Consider the following 21,039-nt stretch of genomic DNA (forward strand, 5'->3'; position numbering starts at 1 on the left):
GACTGCCATAGTGACCTGGAAACTAAATGTCACTGTCTCACAGAGGGATCTCCCTGTAGACAATAATGTCCATGGTCCCCAATACACACATTACACACACACCCACAGAAATGCATACACACATACACACTGACACATGCTGTGAATGAACTCACCGTGAACCTCCACAACCTGTCACGGTACAGTGCCGGGGGACATGTATGCACATACAGTATGTATTTAGGCATGAATAAAGATGGATGCACATACACTTAATCCTCACATTAAAACAAGTCACCTGCATTAACGCACACACACACACATTTCTGCCACATTTCCCACAGCCAATTAGAGTAAAGGTTATCCTCATTTCAGCCAATTAAAATCAGTGTGATCAGGTGCAGCTTGCAGATTGGTTCATGTGAACTTTAGTTTTGATTGATGAGACGAGAGTACAGAGTGTGTGTTTTACTCTCATACTTCTTCTGAAATATTCATTGATAATTAATTAGTGGAAATGCTGAAGCTGGTGTGTGTTTTGAGACCCGAAGCATCCTAATTAGAACGATAGTTATTAGTTTTGCTGAACCCATATATTATCAAAGTATGATTAATAATGTTATATTATTCACTATTCAATTAAAGCTGAACCTCACATTACTACAGCCTGCAGTAAAAGACACTTATTATTAAAGTGAGTTATGTCCATATGTACTATATTATCATGCAAGTAGTAATAGTATTTTAGACAATGCGTGTATTGTCATTATTATAGCAAAGCAGTACTTGTGTATACATTTATTGTTTTAGTCAAACATGTCACACTCATTAGTATCTATTTACAGAATCCAGTTCAGTTTTACCATTATGAACTGGTAAGAAGGGTAAGTGTTTAATATATACTGATCACTATATTAAAAGTAGCACCACACAAACTAGTTCATACATGAGTTATTGAATAATATATATATTTACACCAACTGCCAGGTATAGCTGTTACATGACTAACTGAACCAAGTAACTAATCTTAGCTTGCTAATACATGACCCGCTCAGAGTGGAGACTAAAAGAGGTAATATATATACGTCACGTCCTACGTGTCAACACTTCAAATATAATGCTGTTTAATAATGATGTAAACTGGAAAAAATTTAATTTTACAAAATGAACACAAGAAAATTCAAACTACAAAACATTATGCTAACAACTTCAGACTAAGACTAGACTTGGATGAATTTTGAGCAGCTCATTTCCTGTTTAGGGAGGTTTTTATACAATTCTGTCTATTTTACAGGTTTTATATATATATATATATATATATACATATTTTTTTTAAATCATATACTTATAAACAAAATCAAATCAAAAAGGCATTGTGACCCCCCTAAAGCTTCGGCAACCCATAGAAGGGGTCACCCAGGGGACACCCAGGTTGCGTACCACTGGACTAAATTACTAAATGATGTCAGCTAGATAGATTCATAGCCACATTTACAAATGATTGACTGTTAACTTTAATACATCTTTTTGCCTGAAAAAGGAACATCTTTTTAAAGTTATGTTACAACTTGTCATGCTAGAGTGACTTCCTGTTCACATAACTAGTTAATTGCTTTTGATTGGATGTGCTTCAGATCTTCATAAGCAGCCCATTTCTAATATTTAAGTCTTTATTTGCCAAGATATCTTCTTAAGTTTTGATGGAGAAAGAACATTTTCATAATTCACCTTTTTAAAATTAGTTTCCCAGAATTTAGGAAGAACTTCACCATTAAACCTATTAATGGATTTATGAAGAGTTGAACCCAATCCTGGAGAGTGCTGGCTGTAATTTGACATTGGTGGTAAAAGAAGGTCAGTAGGAAAAAAGGCGAAAAATCAAGTTTTGGTTTCTTTCTCTTGCATGGTCAACATGACCCTTTGGTGATAAACCATAATCAATTAGGATCAGATATTATATTTATGGAGAGTTAATATTTCCACACAGCAGACTGTTGCGGTTTTGTCATCACAGCTTTGATTTAATTCCCTTCGCTGCATTACAGTCTGACACTAAGTGGCTCTAGCATATTGACTGATCTCTTTAGTGTGATGAATTCCAGTGGTTGATGTCATTCTGTTTTGATTTGGTGTTGATTGGGCTTTAATGTGGCTGTTATTCTATTATTGTGTCACATTACTGTATGTGGAACTGTGAGCTAACCTAATGTATGTAGTTATTTAGATAACAACACACTTGTATACAGGCACTGTACCATTAGCAGATTCAAAAGATTTTTCAAGCCTTATATTACTTTCTGTGTTCGCTGAAGGTACTAAGTGGATTGATGTTTATTTATGATGTGGCATTTATTGGGGTTTTCGGGGTAGTTGCTGGGACCAAAGGCACTGCAGCAGTCACAGATTTGCATGGTGTGTTTGACACTGTAGGAGGCTTCTAATAAAGACTTTAAATGGAAGAGAAGCACAGACCTTTGCATAGAACAGAGGGATGACAATAGGCAAGGGAGAAAATGTGTGTGTGTGGAGACAAAAAATAACCAAAGCATATACCTCAGTTGTGTTTTTGTGTCAGTGAGACTGAGAATAAAGCAGGCCTGTGCTCCCAGTTAAGGTTAGTTTGAATATCAAAGACGAGCGTGATGGAGAACACCTGAGGCTAATAGTGGTTGCAGTTATAAAGCTAAACCAAGTATTTGAAGCCAGTGTCACTCTTTGTTATTTGTTTGTTCGGTCATTTTCTTGTTTTATGTTGTTTGTGTATGTATGTGCTGTGTATGTGTTTGTACTTATTTTTGTTATTTTTTAAGAACTCTTTAAAGACGTAGCTCAGGTTGTCCTGCAGATACCATGTAGAAGCATTAATGCAGACACTGCACATATGGACTCCTGCCATACGGTAGTCATAAGGGGATACTTAACAGTCATAAGAGTCTGCTGTCATAGTATCATAAATAATATTTCCAGCAGTGAAGGCCATGGAGCAGTAACAGCTGCCAATGGAAACTGCATTTTCTATCTGTCAAAGTCATTGGCTCAGTATGGTCAGTATGGTCTGCAGAATCTGAGCGAACATTTTTGCTGTCAAGGTCACAGAAAGGACAATTAATATCTTCAGATTTTAAGAACATTTTTGATTTACACGTAAAAACATGTTAATGGAATAATAGGCCATGGAAAAACCAAACACAATATTGCAAAAAACATAACAGTTGTCTTTTAAGCTCTGTCAAGGTTGAAGACACATGCAATGTAACCAGCACCCCCCAGGTTTGATTTTTGCCAGTTGCTATCTAATAAAGGCAAACAAAGTTCAAATACAGCTTGATGTTGACGTATTTCTTTTGAAGTATTCATGCTGTCACTCAATATTATATTAACCTCTACTTCATCAATAAAAGCCCCCAAAATGAACATCAATATATTGTGTCAGAGGAATCTTAACATCCCTGGTTTGATTCTAGACAGATGACACCCTGCTCTGTATCACTGTAGCGCCTGATAAAAACACCAATGTAAAAAAGCCCACAAATACCACATTAACTTGGAAGCAGCAGATAAATTCTATGATGTATTAGAGTTACGTATTCTCTGTTAATTATGTAATCTTCTTATGTTCTCTGGAATATATTTGCATAAAGGTAGTAAATGGAAACATTCTAGTTAGACAAAATATCAGACATTGCCTATATTGTCTGTCCATCCTTATTCTCTTGAACAAGTCATTGAAAATCTGAAACAATTACAGCATATTCACCATGTCTGCTGCAACAAACAATTATTTTTTTTATTGATGAAAATGCTGATTATTTTTTCAATTGTTTAGTCAATGAGACAACAAAAAATTGTGGAAAAAATGCCCATCTCAGCCTATCTGAGCCCAAGTTGACATGTGTCTTGATTTGTTCAACCAAAAGTCCAACACTCGGACATTAAGTTTACATTTATGTATGACAAAGAAAAGCAGCAAAAAAAAAAAAATCTCACCTGAGTAGCTTGAACTGGAAAATGTCTGAAACAAGTAATTGATTATGAAATAATGCATTTTTTCTGTTGATCGACTAACCAGTGAATTGACTATGGCTGTATTTATTACTACTTTGTACACTGTACTCTGCTGTGTAAAGTCCAAATGAAAATCCAGTTTGTTATAAGAGAGCACATTGTGAAAACACAATCACAATATTCATAAAATGCCTTATGTGTCACCACACATCCTTTAATTGCAAGGGGATGTTGCTCTACCTGAACGTTGCATGTCAAATTCTCCCATACTGCACTCTGCTAATGGTCTTCTTTGGAAATTGTACATCAGTGATTTTCTTTGATTTGAATCCTTAAAAGCCTTTTCACTCCCCAGTACTTAAACTGCAACACTATCTCAAAAAGTGCTCTACATTCTCCCAGCAGTGTTTAGTATTCCTTGGTGAGGCTTTGGGCCGTGCTGTTTTTTTGTCGTCATCATGTCGTTGAGCTTTAATTGACTCAACAAGGATTTAACAGTCCTCTAATGACGCCACTTTGAGGACAAAGTCACGCTCATTAGTTCCCAATGATGCTCGATTCACATTGAAATTTGCCAGATGTGCTTACAGTTTAGGGATATATGTTTGAAGATGCTTCTTCTTTTACTGCTTCTGTTCTGCAATCTTTTAGTGGCATCAATACGTTTCTCCTTATGTCAGTCTTTTTTCTTACATCTCTAACAAACATGTCTCTTTTAAGGCGACTCTCTAGTGAGGCTGAGCATCCAAATAGAGTTAATTGAATGACTTTCTACTTAAAGGCCAGATAGGAAAAAGGGGAGTGATAGTAAGAAGAAAGCATAGATAGAATTTTTTGGCAAAAGAGAGAAAGAGAGAAAAGAGAAACCAACAGAAAGTGAGATGAAAATACAGTATAAAGGTCGGGAGGACAAAAAAAAGAAGGGGGTGTGAGGGCGTGTCCGTTCAAGCAGTGGGACAGCGTTGGTTGCTGGGGCGATGGCCGATGTGAGCTGGTGATTAATGGACGTCGTGCGAGGTGGGCCGTTAAACGGTGTGGGATTAGAGGACACGTAGCGACCGGTGGTGCACCGTTAACTGGGAACGCTGATGCCGCCCCGCTCGGCACGACCTCCGCAGCTTAGCCGGTCTTTCATCTGGCTGAGGGCTGCGGCGAGAGGAGGGGGGTGACGGGAGAGGAGAGGTGGGGGAGAGGCAGGCTAGAGCAGAGATGGGTACATAATTGTGCAGATATCAACAGATAGTTTCTGTGTTTGCAGTGGCACCTACCAACTCTGTTCGCTGATAGGCGTGTGTGATTGGTTAGAGCAGCTAACACGACAATAATGAGTTTTCATGCTGATGCTTCCACGGCTGCACACACTCACACACACACATGCAGGGATGCACACTGTGGAACTACAGATGCAAACCTTCCTTTTTTTGCTTTTTCCACAGAGGGAAATAAATTACCTTTATCCTATGTGTGTGTGTGTGTGTGTGTGTGTGTGTGTGTGTGTGTGTGTGTGTGTCCATGTTTCTTTTTGTCCTCTTTTGTGCTTCTGAGATTCAGATTCAGTCTTTCATTTGAGACCCCCATGCTCTCACAGACAGGTGTCTGCCTCTGCACAGTGCAGGTGGGGTTTGCAAGTGTGTGTGTGTGTGTGTGTGTGTGTGTGTTTTTGAAGCTTCCATTTTTGAGTTTGTGTGGGGCGTCCATGGGTCATTTATGCTTATGAGTGTGTTTCCGCAAGCCAACTGCTGTTCTGTGGTTTATTAGGATGCTGGATATGAGCTTTGGGGTTGCGCATGATGCTCGACACCGCTGAGTCGTGGTGTGTGTGCGTGTCTGTGAGTGTGAGTGTGTGTGCATTTGATCTGCATTTGTGTAAAGACTGTAAACAATGGTTTCCAGTGTCTGTTTTGTGTTCCGATTTAAAGTGAATGTAAATTAAGAAGAAAATTCTCCCTGTTTTTGTTCCATTTAGTGAACACTGGATGTGTTTGTGTTTAACTGAAAGGACAGAAACAGAATTTGATGTTTCCTAAATGATTGTATTTGGTCTTTAGGTTTAAATCGTTTTATGGTTGATTTTAGTCATTTCAAGCAGGTATAAGCAGGGTCGGGTGCGTTACTTTAACATTTTAATCTGATACTAATTACCTGTTAAAAAATGTAGTCAGTAACTTAATCCAAGTATCACAACATTAAAGTAATGCAAGTGGATTACTTTCTGTTACTTCTTAACACCAAATATGCAAATAAAGGCAAAAGAAAAAATGTCAATAAGAAGTATTGATGTAAGTTTATTCTATAAAACAACACAACAATGCAAACTTTAGGAAAAAGATGGAAAAAAAGCATTTGCATTTTGCTATTAGCATAAAAAATGTGTCTCTTCTCATTTTTTAAAAGAAATACTGATGTATTTTAAAATTGTAATCCTGCTAATAATCCCAATTTTTACTAAATCTAACTGTAATCTTTTAAAATTGCAATTTTAACTACATGTAATCCATTACTCCCCAAGCCTAGGTATAAGACATCTCTCTTTTACACCTGTAAAATGATTTCAGAATATAGTATAGTCTATCGTCACTGTTGCAGAACTGATTAGATGTTGTTTCAGTAGACCAACAGCTCTGGTCTCATGATTGATTCAAGATTTAAGTATTTCACATAAGAATATTAAGAATTCCTTTCTCTCTCTCTCTCTCTCTCTCTCTCTCTCTCTCTCTCTGCAGGCATTTATCCGTCCATTCAGGGAGCACCACATCGATCCAACCGCCATCACTCGCCACGACTTCATTGAAACCAATGGCGACAACTGTATGATCCCCATCCTACCACTGGCTCACATGGCCTACAAGTTCCTCACATACACACCAGGTAGCACACACACAGAACTGAATTTCCTCCATTGGCTGTGTAGCACAGAAAGCACGAACACCACTTAAAAACATGCATGTAAAATAACTGGAAATACACACATGGCAGATATGACACAAAGGTTTCAGAAGGAAGAGAGGAGGAAGAGGAGTGAAACCTGCTGTTGTGACTATGAAAGTGTGGTTGCCAGAACTCTGGTATTTTGTGCTCTGAATGAAGAATTTTCACGTTCACATTTTTATCACCTGTGAGAGAGAAGCTTGGGGGGCGTAACACCTGCAGAGGCCATCCCCCGAGATCTCACCCCCTCTGAACAGATGTCCCAACAAAACAGTGGGAGTGCACGACACTGCCAACATGCTTACAGTCACATTGCATAAAGCTGTAATGAGACTGTAAGGACTTCAGAAGATCAACTTTATCGGGACTAACAAACAAAGTGTAGCAGGGACTTAGTGTTGCAGGATGCCAGCGGTAGCTCAGACTCTGGCTGAAGAGTGGCCACTGATCATGGTAAGTATGGGGCAGTTTCAGTGGTAATCATGTGCACTGACCTTACGAGTGCAGGGCAGCAAGGGAGGGACTGGAGGAGGAAGATCAGCAGGGGAAACAGAACAACCTGTTATTGAGGAGGTGACATATCCACCTGTCATGTCTGCACTTCAGCTCGAGCCAAAAGGTCGGGTAAAGAGAGAGAGAGAGGAGAGAGGGGGTTGACATCAGTTATCTAGGGTTAGCTGCGGTGTTTATGGTGTGGAGCTGGAGTCTGCTGTCACGAATACCTGGGGTAGTCTGCAAACAAAAAGGATGAAAAAGATGCAAATAGGCCACTATCCCACCTTTTCAACCAAGTGATACCTTGGTACAGTGGAAAGAAACATATTAAATTCCAAATGCTGATAGGAATTTAAATAGAATTATAATTGTGATTTCAGTATATTGCACTCTCCTTCCTGGGATGCCACTATGTAATTAAAGCAGGGCTTTGTCTTGTAACAATTCTAAAACTGTATTATAATGAATGCAACCATTTGAAGGATTGCAGTGACATTTTGTACAGGGGTTCATGGTTTCCAGATGTTATAGAATTTGGTGATCCCTATGTTATATATTTTGTTGAGTCGTGTACTTACATTATCCCAAATGTTTCCAACAATGTTCAAACAATGTGCAAACATGCATCAGGTTGGTTTTCGGTCATAAATTGACTTTTTATCCAGTTTCAAACAACATTAGATCTTGGTCTTTTATATATATTTAAACCGGATGAAGGATTTTAGTCATCGGACGTCTGGATCTTAAGTTATCAGAGAAACAAGCTGAGCTAACGTTAGCAGCAGCTCGGCTCGCAGCCCCTCCGGGACGTCGTCTGTCTGCCGTACAGAGTCGGACAAACTGCTTTATTCAGTGTATTTACTGCTTTAACTCAGCGGGTCTTTGTGTGCTGATTAGCAAATGTTAGCAACGTTAATGCCAGCAGTCATTGTGAGCACGTTAATATGCATGTGCAAGTTCAGCCTCATAGCAACACAGCGTGTAGTTATGCTACTTATTGTCCCGTCACTACAGAAGTCAAGCACATGAACATTTAGGGAAATCAGAGATAAAAGTGGAATTCTCCGTGACCTTAAGGAAGGTGATAATAATCCAGACTGAGAATTCTGATACAAATGCAAAGAATGTTAGGAACTTTTATACATCGAGGGGCCGGGAAAAGAGGAGCAAAGGGGAAACTCGCAAAGGTCAGCTGCTCATCCGCAGCAGGGACCAGCGAATGGGGGGTTAGGAAGAGAAGATTAGAGGGGAGAGAGCAGTAGTGAGGTTCACTTGTAGGTGACATCCACACCTGTCATGTCACACACCGCAGGGAGTCAAGAGGTCATGAGACAGAGACAGGGAGAGACGCAGCGACATCTACACCTGTCATGTCTGCACCTTAAGAGGTCACCGCTAAGAGTTTGAGACAGAGGGTGAGAGTGCACGGAGAAGAGAGGGAGTGAGAGAGCGTGGGGGGTGGGGGTGGCGGAGGGGTCATGTAGCGCTAAGATGACATCTAAACCTGTCGTGTCAAGCTCCTCACAGTGTCAAGCGGTCACCAGACAAAGACAGAGACAGGGGTAGATTGGAAAAGCTGAAAACCGTGAGGTGACATCTCCAGCTGTCATGTCTGCACTTGAACTGGGGTCAAAAGATCAGCGTTTTAACCAAAGAGAGGGAACAAGGGATGGAGGTAGACAGAGAGAGGACAGCTGTAAGTCATACCGACAGAAAGACTCGAGTGAATAACGAGAGTTAGCGGTGTGACAGACAGGAGGTAGACTTCTGTTTGGTCTTAGACGGACGGACGTAAACCAGACTTTGACGAAGCAGGTGTCGATGGTTCAGCTACATCTGAATCCAAATGTTTTTCAAATGACTACAACAGTAGCCACGTTTTAGTTATTTGGAGAATTGTTGCACTCAGCTGCTCCTATGCATGAGTCCTGACATGTTTGTCAGCTGTCAGCTCATATCAACACTGACACGATGAACATTAACCACTTACCTGAAAGCTCTTCTTCAAGTGCTCTTTTTTATAGCTTTAGGCTTCAATCTGCATTTAGAAAGCTAATTAAATACTTACACCCATCTGACAAAAAGGCTTCTAGTTCACATTTTTCCAATGTTTTAAGAGAAAGTGGTGTTTAAAGATTATCTTGACCCTTTCAGTATAGCCAGGTGCACTGTGAGCTAATTCAATGTAGGTGAGAAGTAGCAAGAAGGCACATACAATGTCAGTTTGTTTAACGATGCAATAAATGGTGAATGGTGGGTGAACTATTCGGGTCCTTTCCAATATCCATTACAAGTAAAAGTCCTGCATTCCAAATGTTACTTAAGGAAAAATATGTAAGTGACATTATCAAAATGTACTTAAAGCTGCAGTCTGAACTGTGTTACGTTCATGTCCTTATTAAACGAGTCAACACAATGCTGATTAACTGCCAGGTAGATCTCTCAGTATATCTCAGTGTATAGGGGTTTTTAAATCTGGGGTCTGTGATGCCTTTCCCGCACTGGAGCCGCAGTATTGATGCTCACTCTCAATAAAGGCGAGAATCGTTTTCCCCTCTGAAAGTACTTCTCAGAAAAACTGTGTTGTCAAGCCACCTGGTTCTCTAGATCGCAGCGGTGAGCGAGCCCTGGTCTTCAGGCGTCAGGCCCTCACTTATCTACCCTTCTTTGGCGGGGAGGTTGAGGTTAGAGTCCCAGACTCCAGCCGTGCACGGTCTTTACCTTCAGCCTTGAGTGCCAGATGTCCTCTCACACGAAACAAAATAAGAGATTTTTCCATTATCTATAGATGGACTGAAAAATCTAAGAGGCAGTGTCCCTTTATCCCTATTTGAAAGTCACTCTAACACAGTCACACACTGTCCTGAGTCCTGGGGCAACAAACAGATAGTGTGGTGCGATGACGAGGGGTTTTATCTTGTCCTTGGTGTTTTGAAGTCTCAACATCATTTTACTTGGACATAAAGTGTTGAGAGATGGTTGCATGCAATAGTCTGTTGGAATGGTGTATAAGGATTCAAAGAGTCATCAACCAGCAATGCTGGCATTTTAAACCAAAAAGGCGCATTTACTCACTAGTGGAAGAAGCCTAGTCATCCTAGAGTGATGGTCGATTAGCCAGCCAACCCCTGGGAATAAGTCAGAAAGTCTGTATTTCATAGTTCACCTGTTCTACAGAATTGGAAGTCTGTCCTCTAATTACTCAGAGGCCACCATCAAGCTGCCTGGCCCCCAGCCTGACCATTCCCTGGAGCCGACAGCAGCGTGACGGGAGAAAACTCAAGCCTTTATGTTGAGATAAGGACTCAGGATTCATTGTTAGCTGAACTGTGGGTTTTGTATTGAGCACTGACTGTAATACACTGTGGTTGGTTTCAAATTAAAAATGAACTGATCCTTCCAGGATTAAATCACCCATAAGAATTCATTTTTGCTGTGGTCGTACTCTCTTTCAGGATTTCTGTGATCATAAATTGTGTCATTTTCTGAAGGGGGTTGGATGATCATGAATGACTTTTTTGGTTGGTGATTATTTTTAACTCAACATATTCCAGTGACAGCCACCTTCAACACAACATCTTCATATTTAATGCAATTTTAATCAACCCTCCCACCATCTTTGCAGCATTTCCAACTTCATCATCAGTGTGTGAAAACAGAAGACATTAGAAATTTTCTTGTATAATAGGTCTCAAACTCAGGCCTTTGCTCTTAGGCTGAGGTAATGACAAGGCAGAATTTCCAAAATTGTACACATAAATTGAGAACAAAAATATAATTTACTTCTTTTTTCAGAATCTCATTTCTTTTATTTCCTGTAAAACGGCAGTTATGATCTGAAAGTCACCTCACCAAATTAAAATTATACTGAATAGAACATTTTTCAACAGTCCTCCTTCTTTGCCCAATAAAATGAATCAACCTTTCATCCAACTTGGTTTACAGTGTTGAATGACCTCTTATTGGGTAAAGTCCTGGCCCTGTATCCCTTTTCAAAAGAAAATGCCTAAAATGAAAGAAGTACTCACTCCAAATGGTGTTTCTGTGTGACTTCCTCACAGATCCAGTACACTGCTGTCCCTCTTCCCTAGCCTCCAACTCCAGCTTCATCTGAATGTCACATAAAAAACACGGCACACATTCTGTCCAGTCCCGGGGCGCCTTTGTAGGAATGATGAGTAGTTCTTTTAGACTTTGAGAGTGGGATTTCAGAAGTTGTTTAAATATTAAAAGATAATTGGGCGGGGGGGCATCAATAGGACTTTTAGTTGCTCAATAAAGAACAGAGAGAATTTGAAGGCACTGATTTTCTTTTGTGATGGCACACAGGACCTGAGTGCAGTGTCTCACCCGTGACTGACTTACTTAGATTTATTTTCCTGCTTTACATGCTGAGGTGAACACGGATGTCAGAGGACTGATCTCTGATTGACCTCTCTGATTTTAGCCAACAGTCTGTGATGACAGTCACTGCTCGCTGTCTTCAAGATTTTATGTTACGTTGCATCACAGGCTGTTTTACCCTCTCTACTCATCATCCTACTTCTCTGTCTTTGTCCTCCCCTCCTCTCTCCCCTGCCGCCACTCTTCCCCATCTCTCTCTGTCTCTCTCTTCTTTCCCCCATTCTTCATCCTCCCCTTCGGTCTCTTCATCTCTCCGAGGTTCTTGTCAGCATCCTCTCTGTGGGAGTACTACGCCTTCATGCTGGCCCTCTTCATTACACTAAACAGTTTGATCAATTATTCTATTAACTTTACTCTTTCTTTCTCTCACTGTCTCCATCTTTCCACCTTTCAGAGGCCTTGGCGGAGTCCTATCCCTGGGACTGCTACGTCTTCGCTCTGGCGGTTTTCGTGACGCTGACCAATCAGATTCATAAGTGGAGCCACTCCTACTTCGGCCTCCCGCGCTGGGTCACGCTGCTCCAGGATTGGCATCTGGTGTTGCCACGGAAACACCACCGCATCCACCATGTCTCGCCACATGAGACATACTACTGCATTACTACAGGTAACACCTGGTGTTATCATGCACTAGTAAACAGAGTCTCTGTCACTTACATCAGATACATGTGTGGTAAAACGTACTATAGCTAGTACTGTAGGGTTTAAGGTTTTTTGAGTGAAGTCAAACACAATATGAATGGAAGTACAAACTACCAAAAACAGTATAAAAATAATAAATATTATTATTAAAGTAAATAAATGAATTCGGGGCAAGTGGGGAAATAATAATAATAAGAAGAACTTCTAATATTTTTTGTTGTCCTCAGACCAATGGAAAAAGGACATTTTGTCATAATGTGCACAAAGTTTTTTATTATGTGTTGTGTAATTAATTAATTATAGGCTGAGTTTTACAAATTGTAAGTGCATTATATAATTAAGGCTGATAATTCAATATGTTCTCCAGCATGGATTTTGGCAGGTTTCAATGCATGATTAAGATTCTACCTTTAAATACACAGTAAAAATGTGCTGTCTAGCCATGCCATTAATGCCAGTCAATCATTCATAGTGTGATCATTACTCAGCCACTCATAGAAGTGATGGCTTCAACTCTCTACTCACATTGCCTTCATTTCAAATTAAGAGCACACTGTTATTCAACATAAGTTAATCAAAGATAAACAGATCAATGCTTTCAGAAAAACATATCAACAGGATAGGGATCATTTTACCTTGATAACAACGTGTGAGGCTGGATTAGTTAAGCCGGTGTTGCTCAAACCTTTTACACCGTGTACCACCTCAGAAAATATCAGGCTCTCCAAGGACAACCATTATGACTGACGTTAAAGGGCAGTACTGGAGCCCGCCTGTATTCAGCTAGGGACAGTTCACGCAGGAGGCAGGTTTATTCCTAGTAAGAATATATTATTTATTGTTGATTGTTGTTGAATCCTGAATGGAACCAGTTCAATAACCAGAGCTATTTTGGTGGAAATTACTTAATTAATTTATGGAGATTCCTCCACATAGAACTACAGGCAGCTTGCGTACCACCAGTGGTACACAAACCATAGTTTGGGAACCAGTGAATAAAATCACATTTGAGGGATACTTATTTAAGTATTACATACTTATAATACTTTTTTAAAAATATATTTTTTAAGGCTTTTATTGCCTTTAATTGATAGTGATAGCTGAAGAGTTACAAGAAAGGTGGGAGACAGAGCGGGGATGACACGCAGTCGAACCCGTAGCCACTGCAGTAAGGACTCAGCCTTTGCACACGGGGGCCTATCAGGATGCCCCATACTTATATTATTATTATCGGTTCATGCAACCATTGTTCAAAATGACTGCAGTTGCTGCTTTTCAGTGTCTAAGAATGAGTTTTTTGGGCTACTACCACATCCATCATCAGTGCTGTTGGTATATGACAGGGGAGAGTCTCGGTAGCCTCCCCAAAAAAGAAACATTCCTTCTTTAATTTTGCATCCATCACAGCATCGAGACACTGAATGTGTGTAACGTGACTTTTGAACGTTGTCAGATGTTAATCAGTGTGGAGGCTGTGGGCGGCCATTTTAGATCGTCATAATTGAAGCTGATGACTCCAGAATATTTTCACTTACAGTTCTCGGCAGATTGGGACAAAATGGCGGCAGTGTCTGTCTGTCTGTCGGCTCCTTATAAATAACTAAAAGAAAATGTTCTGTTTGCGTGCGTGTGTGTCTTTAGAGACACGAGGCCTCCGTAATAGATCCACATTCAGTATTCTGTGTGCATCTGGGTGAGAGGGAGAGAGGGAGGCAGAGAAAAGAGGAAGGATACACAAGGGGGATACAGCTTGTACGTCACCCTGCGCCCCTGCGGACGACAGATGTGTGTGTGAGGCGAGTTGAGGGGGGTGGCACTGGGAAAGTGTGTTTGTACACGCGCACACTCGTGTACATCTGCATACTCGAGCATCTGTGTGTGTACTAGTCTTTTTGACCTCCTCTTCGGTTTCTAACCTGTGTGTGTGTGTGGGAGGTGGGTTGGTGGCGGTCGGGGGCCCACAGGGGACGGTGACGGCCCCCCGCTCCCCCAGCCTGGCTGCCTGGGCCGGGCTTGGATTCCACTGGGGCCCGCCTAGCTGCCTTTGTGTTCGCCACCGGCTGACAATCCCCATGTATATTTAATGCTAACCTGCTGTCTGTTCTAACAAATAGGACTTCACAGGCAGGGGAGGGAGGGGAGAGAGCGGGAGTGTGAGGACAGGGTGGGAAGGAAACAGGGATTTGGAGGGGGGAAAAAGGAAGAGTGTGCGGCGAAAGAAGGAGAGACGGAGCGAGGAAGAAGGAGAGATGGAGGGAAAGAGTGAAATCAAACAAAACCGCTGGCTGCTTTACTACTGTCTTCTAACAGAGAGAGAGGGTCACTGGAGGGACACACACACACACCTACACACACCTACACACACACACACACACACCTACACACACCTACACACACACACACGCACACGCACATACACACACACACACACACCCCTGCAGCTATAGCATGCACCCTATGCAAACACATCTTTGGTGGTGGTGTATGAGCATCAGACAAGGGTAGCCTAAGTACACACAGCCCATGTGGATGTCTCTATTTGCTTCTTGCCTGTGTGTGTGTGTGTGTGTGTGTGTGTGTGTGTGTGTGTGTGTGCACGCTTATGCATCTGACATCTTTTTTATTTCTGCGCTGTGTGCTTGAAAAGTAAAACTGCATTTGTGCAAGTGCTTTACATATGAAGTGTGTGTGTGTGTGTGTGTGTGTGTGTCTTTGATAATAATAGTAAAAAGCCCTTTTATCTCAAATGTCAAGGGACAGCTCGGCTGCAGTGACGCTTGTGCATAGACACGTGTGTGTGTGTGTGTGTTGGAGCGGTACATATGCACGGAGAGATTGAACAGTCATGCGTGTATGCATTTGTACATGTAAATGTACTTTGGCCTGCAGCCATTCATACATTAATGTATTTACCTAAAACATACAGCCGATTCATGGCTATTAAAATTCTGTAAACTGTAAAAGAACGAAGGATCTGGAAATGTGTGTGCGTGTGTGTGTGCGTGTGTTAGTAGGGGCTAAGGACATCTCCTGGGAGAATCCCCTCATCCCCCCACCCCTCTGAAATGTAGTCTGAATATGATGATGAGACTGAGACAGGAGGTTAGATGTAGATAAAAGAACTGAGGATCGGGGTGCAGGTGGGGATAAAGGAGGGAAAGTAAGAAGACAATAAAGGGAGGAGGAAGTTAAGGACAGAAGAGTGAAATCTGAGGTGAAGCAAAGAGGAGAAAAAATAGACAGTAGGCAAAGGAGTCCAGGATGTTAGGAGGGAAAAGAGAGGAGGGGAAAGACGGAGGTTGGAGGGGTTGGAAACGGGTCAATATGATTCAGTGTTTAATCTGTGGGTGCTGCAGGAGCAGTGGGCGGGGCCACAGACAAAACAAATCCCTTAAGGGCTGAAAGACTATGGACTGATCCGTCTAAAACATCAGTTCATCAGTGTCATTCCATAACTGCCATCCAGTGTCACTGAGTGTTCAGCTGACAGCGCTCTGTGGTGAATTAGGATTTTATAAGTGAACTATGAGCAAGAAGCACACTTTTACTTTCTCTGACTGTGTGGAAATCTGCTCTTTTCACATCACAGGTGATGAATGAAGGTATTAAAGGTCCTGTGTGTAACATTTAGGAGGATCTATTGGCAGAAATGGAATTTATTATTCATAGGTATGTTTTCATTCCTGTATAATCAGCTGATAATAGGAATTGTGTTTTCGTTGTCTTAGAATGAGTATTTTTATCTACAGAGTCCACCATGTTGAACTGCCGTGTCTCTACAGTAGCCCAGAATGGACAAGTCAGACACTGGCTGTTGATAGGGCCTGGCCTGAGTTTAGCAGCCACCGTAGTTTCTCCTATACACATACAGCCCGTTCTGATAGCTAGAGACGCGAGATGTCACTAAATCTTACACACTGGTCCTTTAAAACACAAGTTTAACACGTAAAACATTAAACTAACATAGGCTGATATAGAAGCTTAGTGTTAAGCGGTTGAGTTGGAGCGACACTAACTGGGAGTGTGAATAATATATTTCTCATATTTGTATGTTTAGGTGTATTACGAAAAAGACATCAGTAATAAGAGTTGAGTTTTTATTAATAATATCGCAATTTAATGGATTTACTTCATTTGAATTTAGAAGCTATAATACTTCAAATTCCTTAAATTCTCCCAACTTCTGTATGTTCCTTTCATTTCTTGTCTTGCTTTCTCACTTCTTCCCCACTAACCCTCCCTCATTTCTCCACCTTCCCAACTCTCTTCTTCCACTTTTCCCTCCTCTCTTTTTCCATGTTTCCTCACAGGTTGGTGTAACTATCCACTGGACCAGCTGGGCTTTTGGAGACGGATGGAGCAATTGATCCAGCGACTTACGGGGCAGAAACCGCGATCAGATGACCTGGCGTGGGCCAAGAAGACCGACAGATAAACACACAAACACACAAACGGAAGCACGGACAGACCGGCTTGCAGATGCAAAAATAGATTTACACACACACTCTCTCTCACACACACACACACACACACACACACACACACACACACACACACACAGTTTACTCATGTGTCTGTGCTTGTTGCTTTTTTGCTAAAGAGCAAATATTCAAAGGAGGAAATCAAAGATGGTTGGAGTGACTGGATGTGCCGGAGTCCGTATTCTGACAAGCTTTGAACAAAGGAGGTGAAAACATTACGAGATGATAGCGCTCTGCTGTAGCAGCCAATCAGGTTGTAGTCCTGTTTAACTAATGAGGTGTTGTGGTGTGTAGGTGTAGGAAGTTTCTGGAGGTTGGGCTCTCCAGGAGTGACACCACGCTGCCTGTTGCAGGCAGCTTCTTACACCACACACACGCACACATAAACACACACACACTTACACAAACACAAGTTTGAAAGTCAAATGTTCCAACACTGTCTTTACTGATCTCATCGTGTCTGTTAGTATTAGAGTTTTTGACTTTTTAAAGTCCCTTCTAGTAAATTCACCACCCTCTTTAAATTCTCAGAATTTACAAGAACTACACACAAGAAGGTGAAAATCTGATGATTGTGTGCTTTAGAATAAAGATGTAGACAGTTATAACTCCCCTCTTTTGTGACTGTGCTTGAGGTAAGATGACTATAAGAAGACTGACAAACATTAAAAAAAAAAAAGGTTTGATGAAATCCATACTGTAGTTTCCATAATAACTTTTATTGCAGTAATATTATATAAACATGTTGTGCAGTTGCACACTTACACACTCTGAAATCCAAATGCACACACTCAAGTACAACAGTTTAAGATCATGTTGTCCAGTTTTTGTTAGTTGCAGCACTTTCTGTTCATCCTTCGTGTGCTTTGACAGACTGTAGAAGTTTCTTGTGCAGACATTTCTCATTGATCTTTTTGTACAGAAAGATGCTCGGAGTAGTCCAGCTTTTTTTGTAGCTTTAGGAATCTATGTGTACAAAGGCTTCTAAATGAATGTATTTACTGCAAGAAATCAGTCAAATCTTTTGATTCATCTGGAAGCCATCATAAGGACGTTACATTAGAAGTTATAGTTCATGTGATTCCAGATGAGTTTAGAATTTTTAGCACAAGTGATAAGTTGTAGAACAGAAGGATTTAATCCTTTTGCACTTCAATGTTGATTAAAAAGGCAACCCGACTTTGTTGTCTCTTCGTATATTAAATCTTTAGTGAGAAGGAGCCCACTAAAAAAGAAAGGAACAGTGCGGCCATCTTTCCAGACAGACTGAGAAGGGACACAGCAGAACTAGTAACTGGTGGTTTAGCAAGTTAAAGTAAGTGTAAAGCAGGAGGGAAATACGAAGACCTTGAACAAGGTTTTTTTTTTTACTTGACATTTTGGTGAAACAAAAAATCTAGCCTGGCTCTTTCCAAAGGTAACAAAAATCCCCCTACCAGCACCTCTACAGCTCACTCATTAAAGCAACATTATGTAAGAATTTATTGCAAACAACAAATACCAATCTCACCTCAAATCATTAGCCAGAGAAGCTGCTGAGCCCGGTTACATTGCCAGCAACCACAGCTCCGGTTCTGGCAAGACACTCTCCTTCAGCATTCTTCAGCATTACTCACGGCACCATACATCCTATTACAACAAGAAAAGGTAAAAAAGTTCCATAATGGGGCTTGAACGCGTTATATTTGTTTGTTTCATCAAAACCTAGAAGAAAAAAATGTGTTTCCTTAGAACAGAGCCAGGCTAAGTGTCCAGTCTTTGTGCTAAGCTAAGTGTTTTATATTTAGTGTACAGACATGAGAGTGGTGTCAGTGCTCTCACCTAACCCTCAGCAAGAAAGTGAAAAAGAGTATTCCCCAAAATGTCAGATTAAAATACAAAAACTAAGATGGAATGGAGAAAGTTTGGCATGTATTTTGGATGGCAGGTGGATGTTGATGAGTCTCTTTCCTCCACTTTAACATGAAGTGGCACAGACAGAAGCAGAACCTTCTTGGCATCAGTGGTTTCTCTTGTGCCTCGGCTGCAGACAGGAATCTATCCAGCAGAAATTCTGTTTCTTGGAGGATGCTTGTGGCTGCCCCAGAGGCCATAAAATGAGTCCTACATGTGTAGTTAGCATTAGCTTCTCACAACCACGCTGGACGGCTCGGGGCAGGAAAGCTTACCTGGTTATTGCCTCCAAGTCCTGCTGCTTCTCACATTCTGCACCACTAGGGATTTAAATTCAGCTTTTATTCAGTTCAGACCACTACCTAAAGCATTTCCTACTATATCAATTTAGGAAAGCTTGGAAGTCATTCGCACCACAATACGTACAGTAGGTTTGCATTCTTTCATAAACAGTGGCAGTCATTCAAACCATTTTAGAAATCTTGATTCATTGCATTGTTCATGTCCCGAATCCTCTGGTAGAAAAGACAAAGAAACCTCGTCAGCAGTTCTGCAAGATGCTAATTGGTGCCGCTGTCTACCCCGCTGTGCTGCTTATTTGACTGCAACTGTAAATACTAAACACACAACAAGATGTGTCACGAACCTCTAAACCTAAATCAGAGAGATCCATTCAAGAAATGCATGGCAACATTTTTACATCGGTTTGTGTCAGCTGGTGTGAAAGGAGGAGGAAAAAGGAAAAAAAACTTAACTTTTGTTTGCACTATAGAGAGAATAAAATAATAATAAAATCTGGTTGCAACGTTGCTTCTAGAATGCAAATAATGTATCTCTGATTTTTGTTTCTCATGGTGACACGTGCACTTTAGTTGGCTGTTAATAACTCTGTACTAGAGAGTCTAGCTGCTTGACTTGTAGTTTATTTCTAGGCTGTAAATCCCTTCATACACAGAAGGTCAATAATAACAGCACTTTATTGTTTAAATGTCTGAAAATGTATCTGGCAAGCACCCGTTCTCTCATGATCACACACACACACACACACACACACACACACACACAGATTAAATCACACATCTCACCTGCATGCACGCACACACACAACAGATCGGACACAATCAGACACGCTCTTTCTCACATTGTGTTCAGTTGTTTTCTCTGGCTTTATAATTTTCTATTTTTTTATTAACGGATCAAGCCTTGTATAGTTGAATTTTGACGTTCCATTTTGCGGCTCAATGCTCGCTGCTCGTCTTGCCTTAATGTTTTTATCTGCTCTTTGATTTAAATAAAGGTTTATTAACTCCAAATGTTCACTCGGTGTGGTCATCTTTATTGTGAAAAAACATGTGTTTGGATGTAAGCTGCGTTGCTCAGAGGGCTGAAAGGGCAGCTTTAGTGTCACATAATCTTCATGCTGTTCCAAAGACTTCCATTAATGTCTTTAGCTTTAGTGCACAAGTTAAAGAGGCCTGTTGATCTAAGAATATGCGCAGACAAAATGAGAGCACAAAATGGGGACACATGGGTAAAGGAAGTGCACTTTTCATTAATCTAAGCATTTTTTCTGTCAGGGTTAATGCAGTCCCCGGTTCAGAAGTTGAATTTGAGAGAAATGCAACGTACTGTAGTTAAAGGCCACTGCTGAACCACCAGCGCCCTCTAGTGTAAGGTTGAAGTTTCTACTCCAGTTGTATTATTCCTTTCACTACTGTATCATCCTCAGTTATGGATGAATGAATGGATGGATGGATGAATGGTTGAATGCAATGTGGAGTCCTCACCAGAGGTCAGAAGGTCACCTCGTTCTGCTCTACGTCCCTGATCGGTTCAGTGAGTCTCACCATCAAGGGCTACAGCTCCCCAGAAAGCAGAACCCCTGTTGGGGTACAGCTGCAGCAGCGGCCCCTCTGGACCCTGCTGAGAGCCAGAGGCAGGACCAGTACTGGGGAGGAGAGAAGGGTAGGTAATTAGAAAGGAGAGGAGACAAGGACAGGGGAAGGGAAAAGAAGGGAGGAGGGGCAGAGACAGGTGATGAAAGCGAAGTGAAACAGAAGATTATTATATATTAATTTAATATTTCTCTGCAGTATGTTTTTTATAGTTGTATGTCCTAGTTGAAGAGTGTATGGACCACCGAAGGCCTGAGAAGCAATACTACTGCCCACTACTGGACTAAGTGATACTATGGCAGTGTGAATGCAGTATT

At 41.1% G+C, this 21,039-nt stretch overlaps 1 protein-coding gene across 1 annotated transcript in view; it reads left to right on the forward strand.

Annotated features, from left to right (window-relative positions):
- The window catches only part of si:ch211-212o1.2 (uncharacterized protein LOC492735 homolog), a 41,603-nt gene extending 21,463 nt beyond the window's left edge, over positions 1 to 20,140 (forward strand). The window contains exons 4-6 of the mRNA XM_051381077.1: positions 6,708 to 6,852; positions 12,206 to 12,418; positions 16,764 to 20,140. Coding sequence (XP_051237037.1) covers positions 6,708 to 6,852; positions 12,206 to 12,418; positions 16,764 to 16,888 — 483 coding nt within the window. The 3' untranslated portion in view covers positions 16,889 to 20,140. The remainder of the gene's footprint in view (positions 1 to 6,707; positions 6,853 to 12,205; positions 12,419 to 16,763) is intronic.
- The last annotated feature ends 899 nt before the right edge of the window (positions 20,141 to 21,039 follow it).

Source organism: Dicentrarchus labrax, unplaced genomic scaffold (assembly GCF_905237075.1).
Source record: "Dicentrarchus labrax unplaced genomic scaffold, dlabrax2021, whole genome shotgun sequence".
NCBI classification, from domain to species: Eukaryota; Metazoa; Chordata; class Actinopteri; family Moronidae; genus Dicentrarchus; species Dicentrarchus labrax.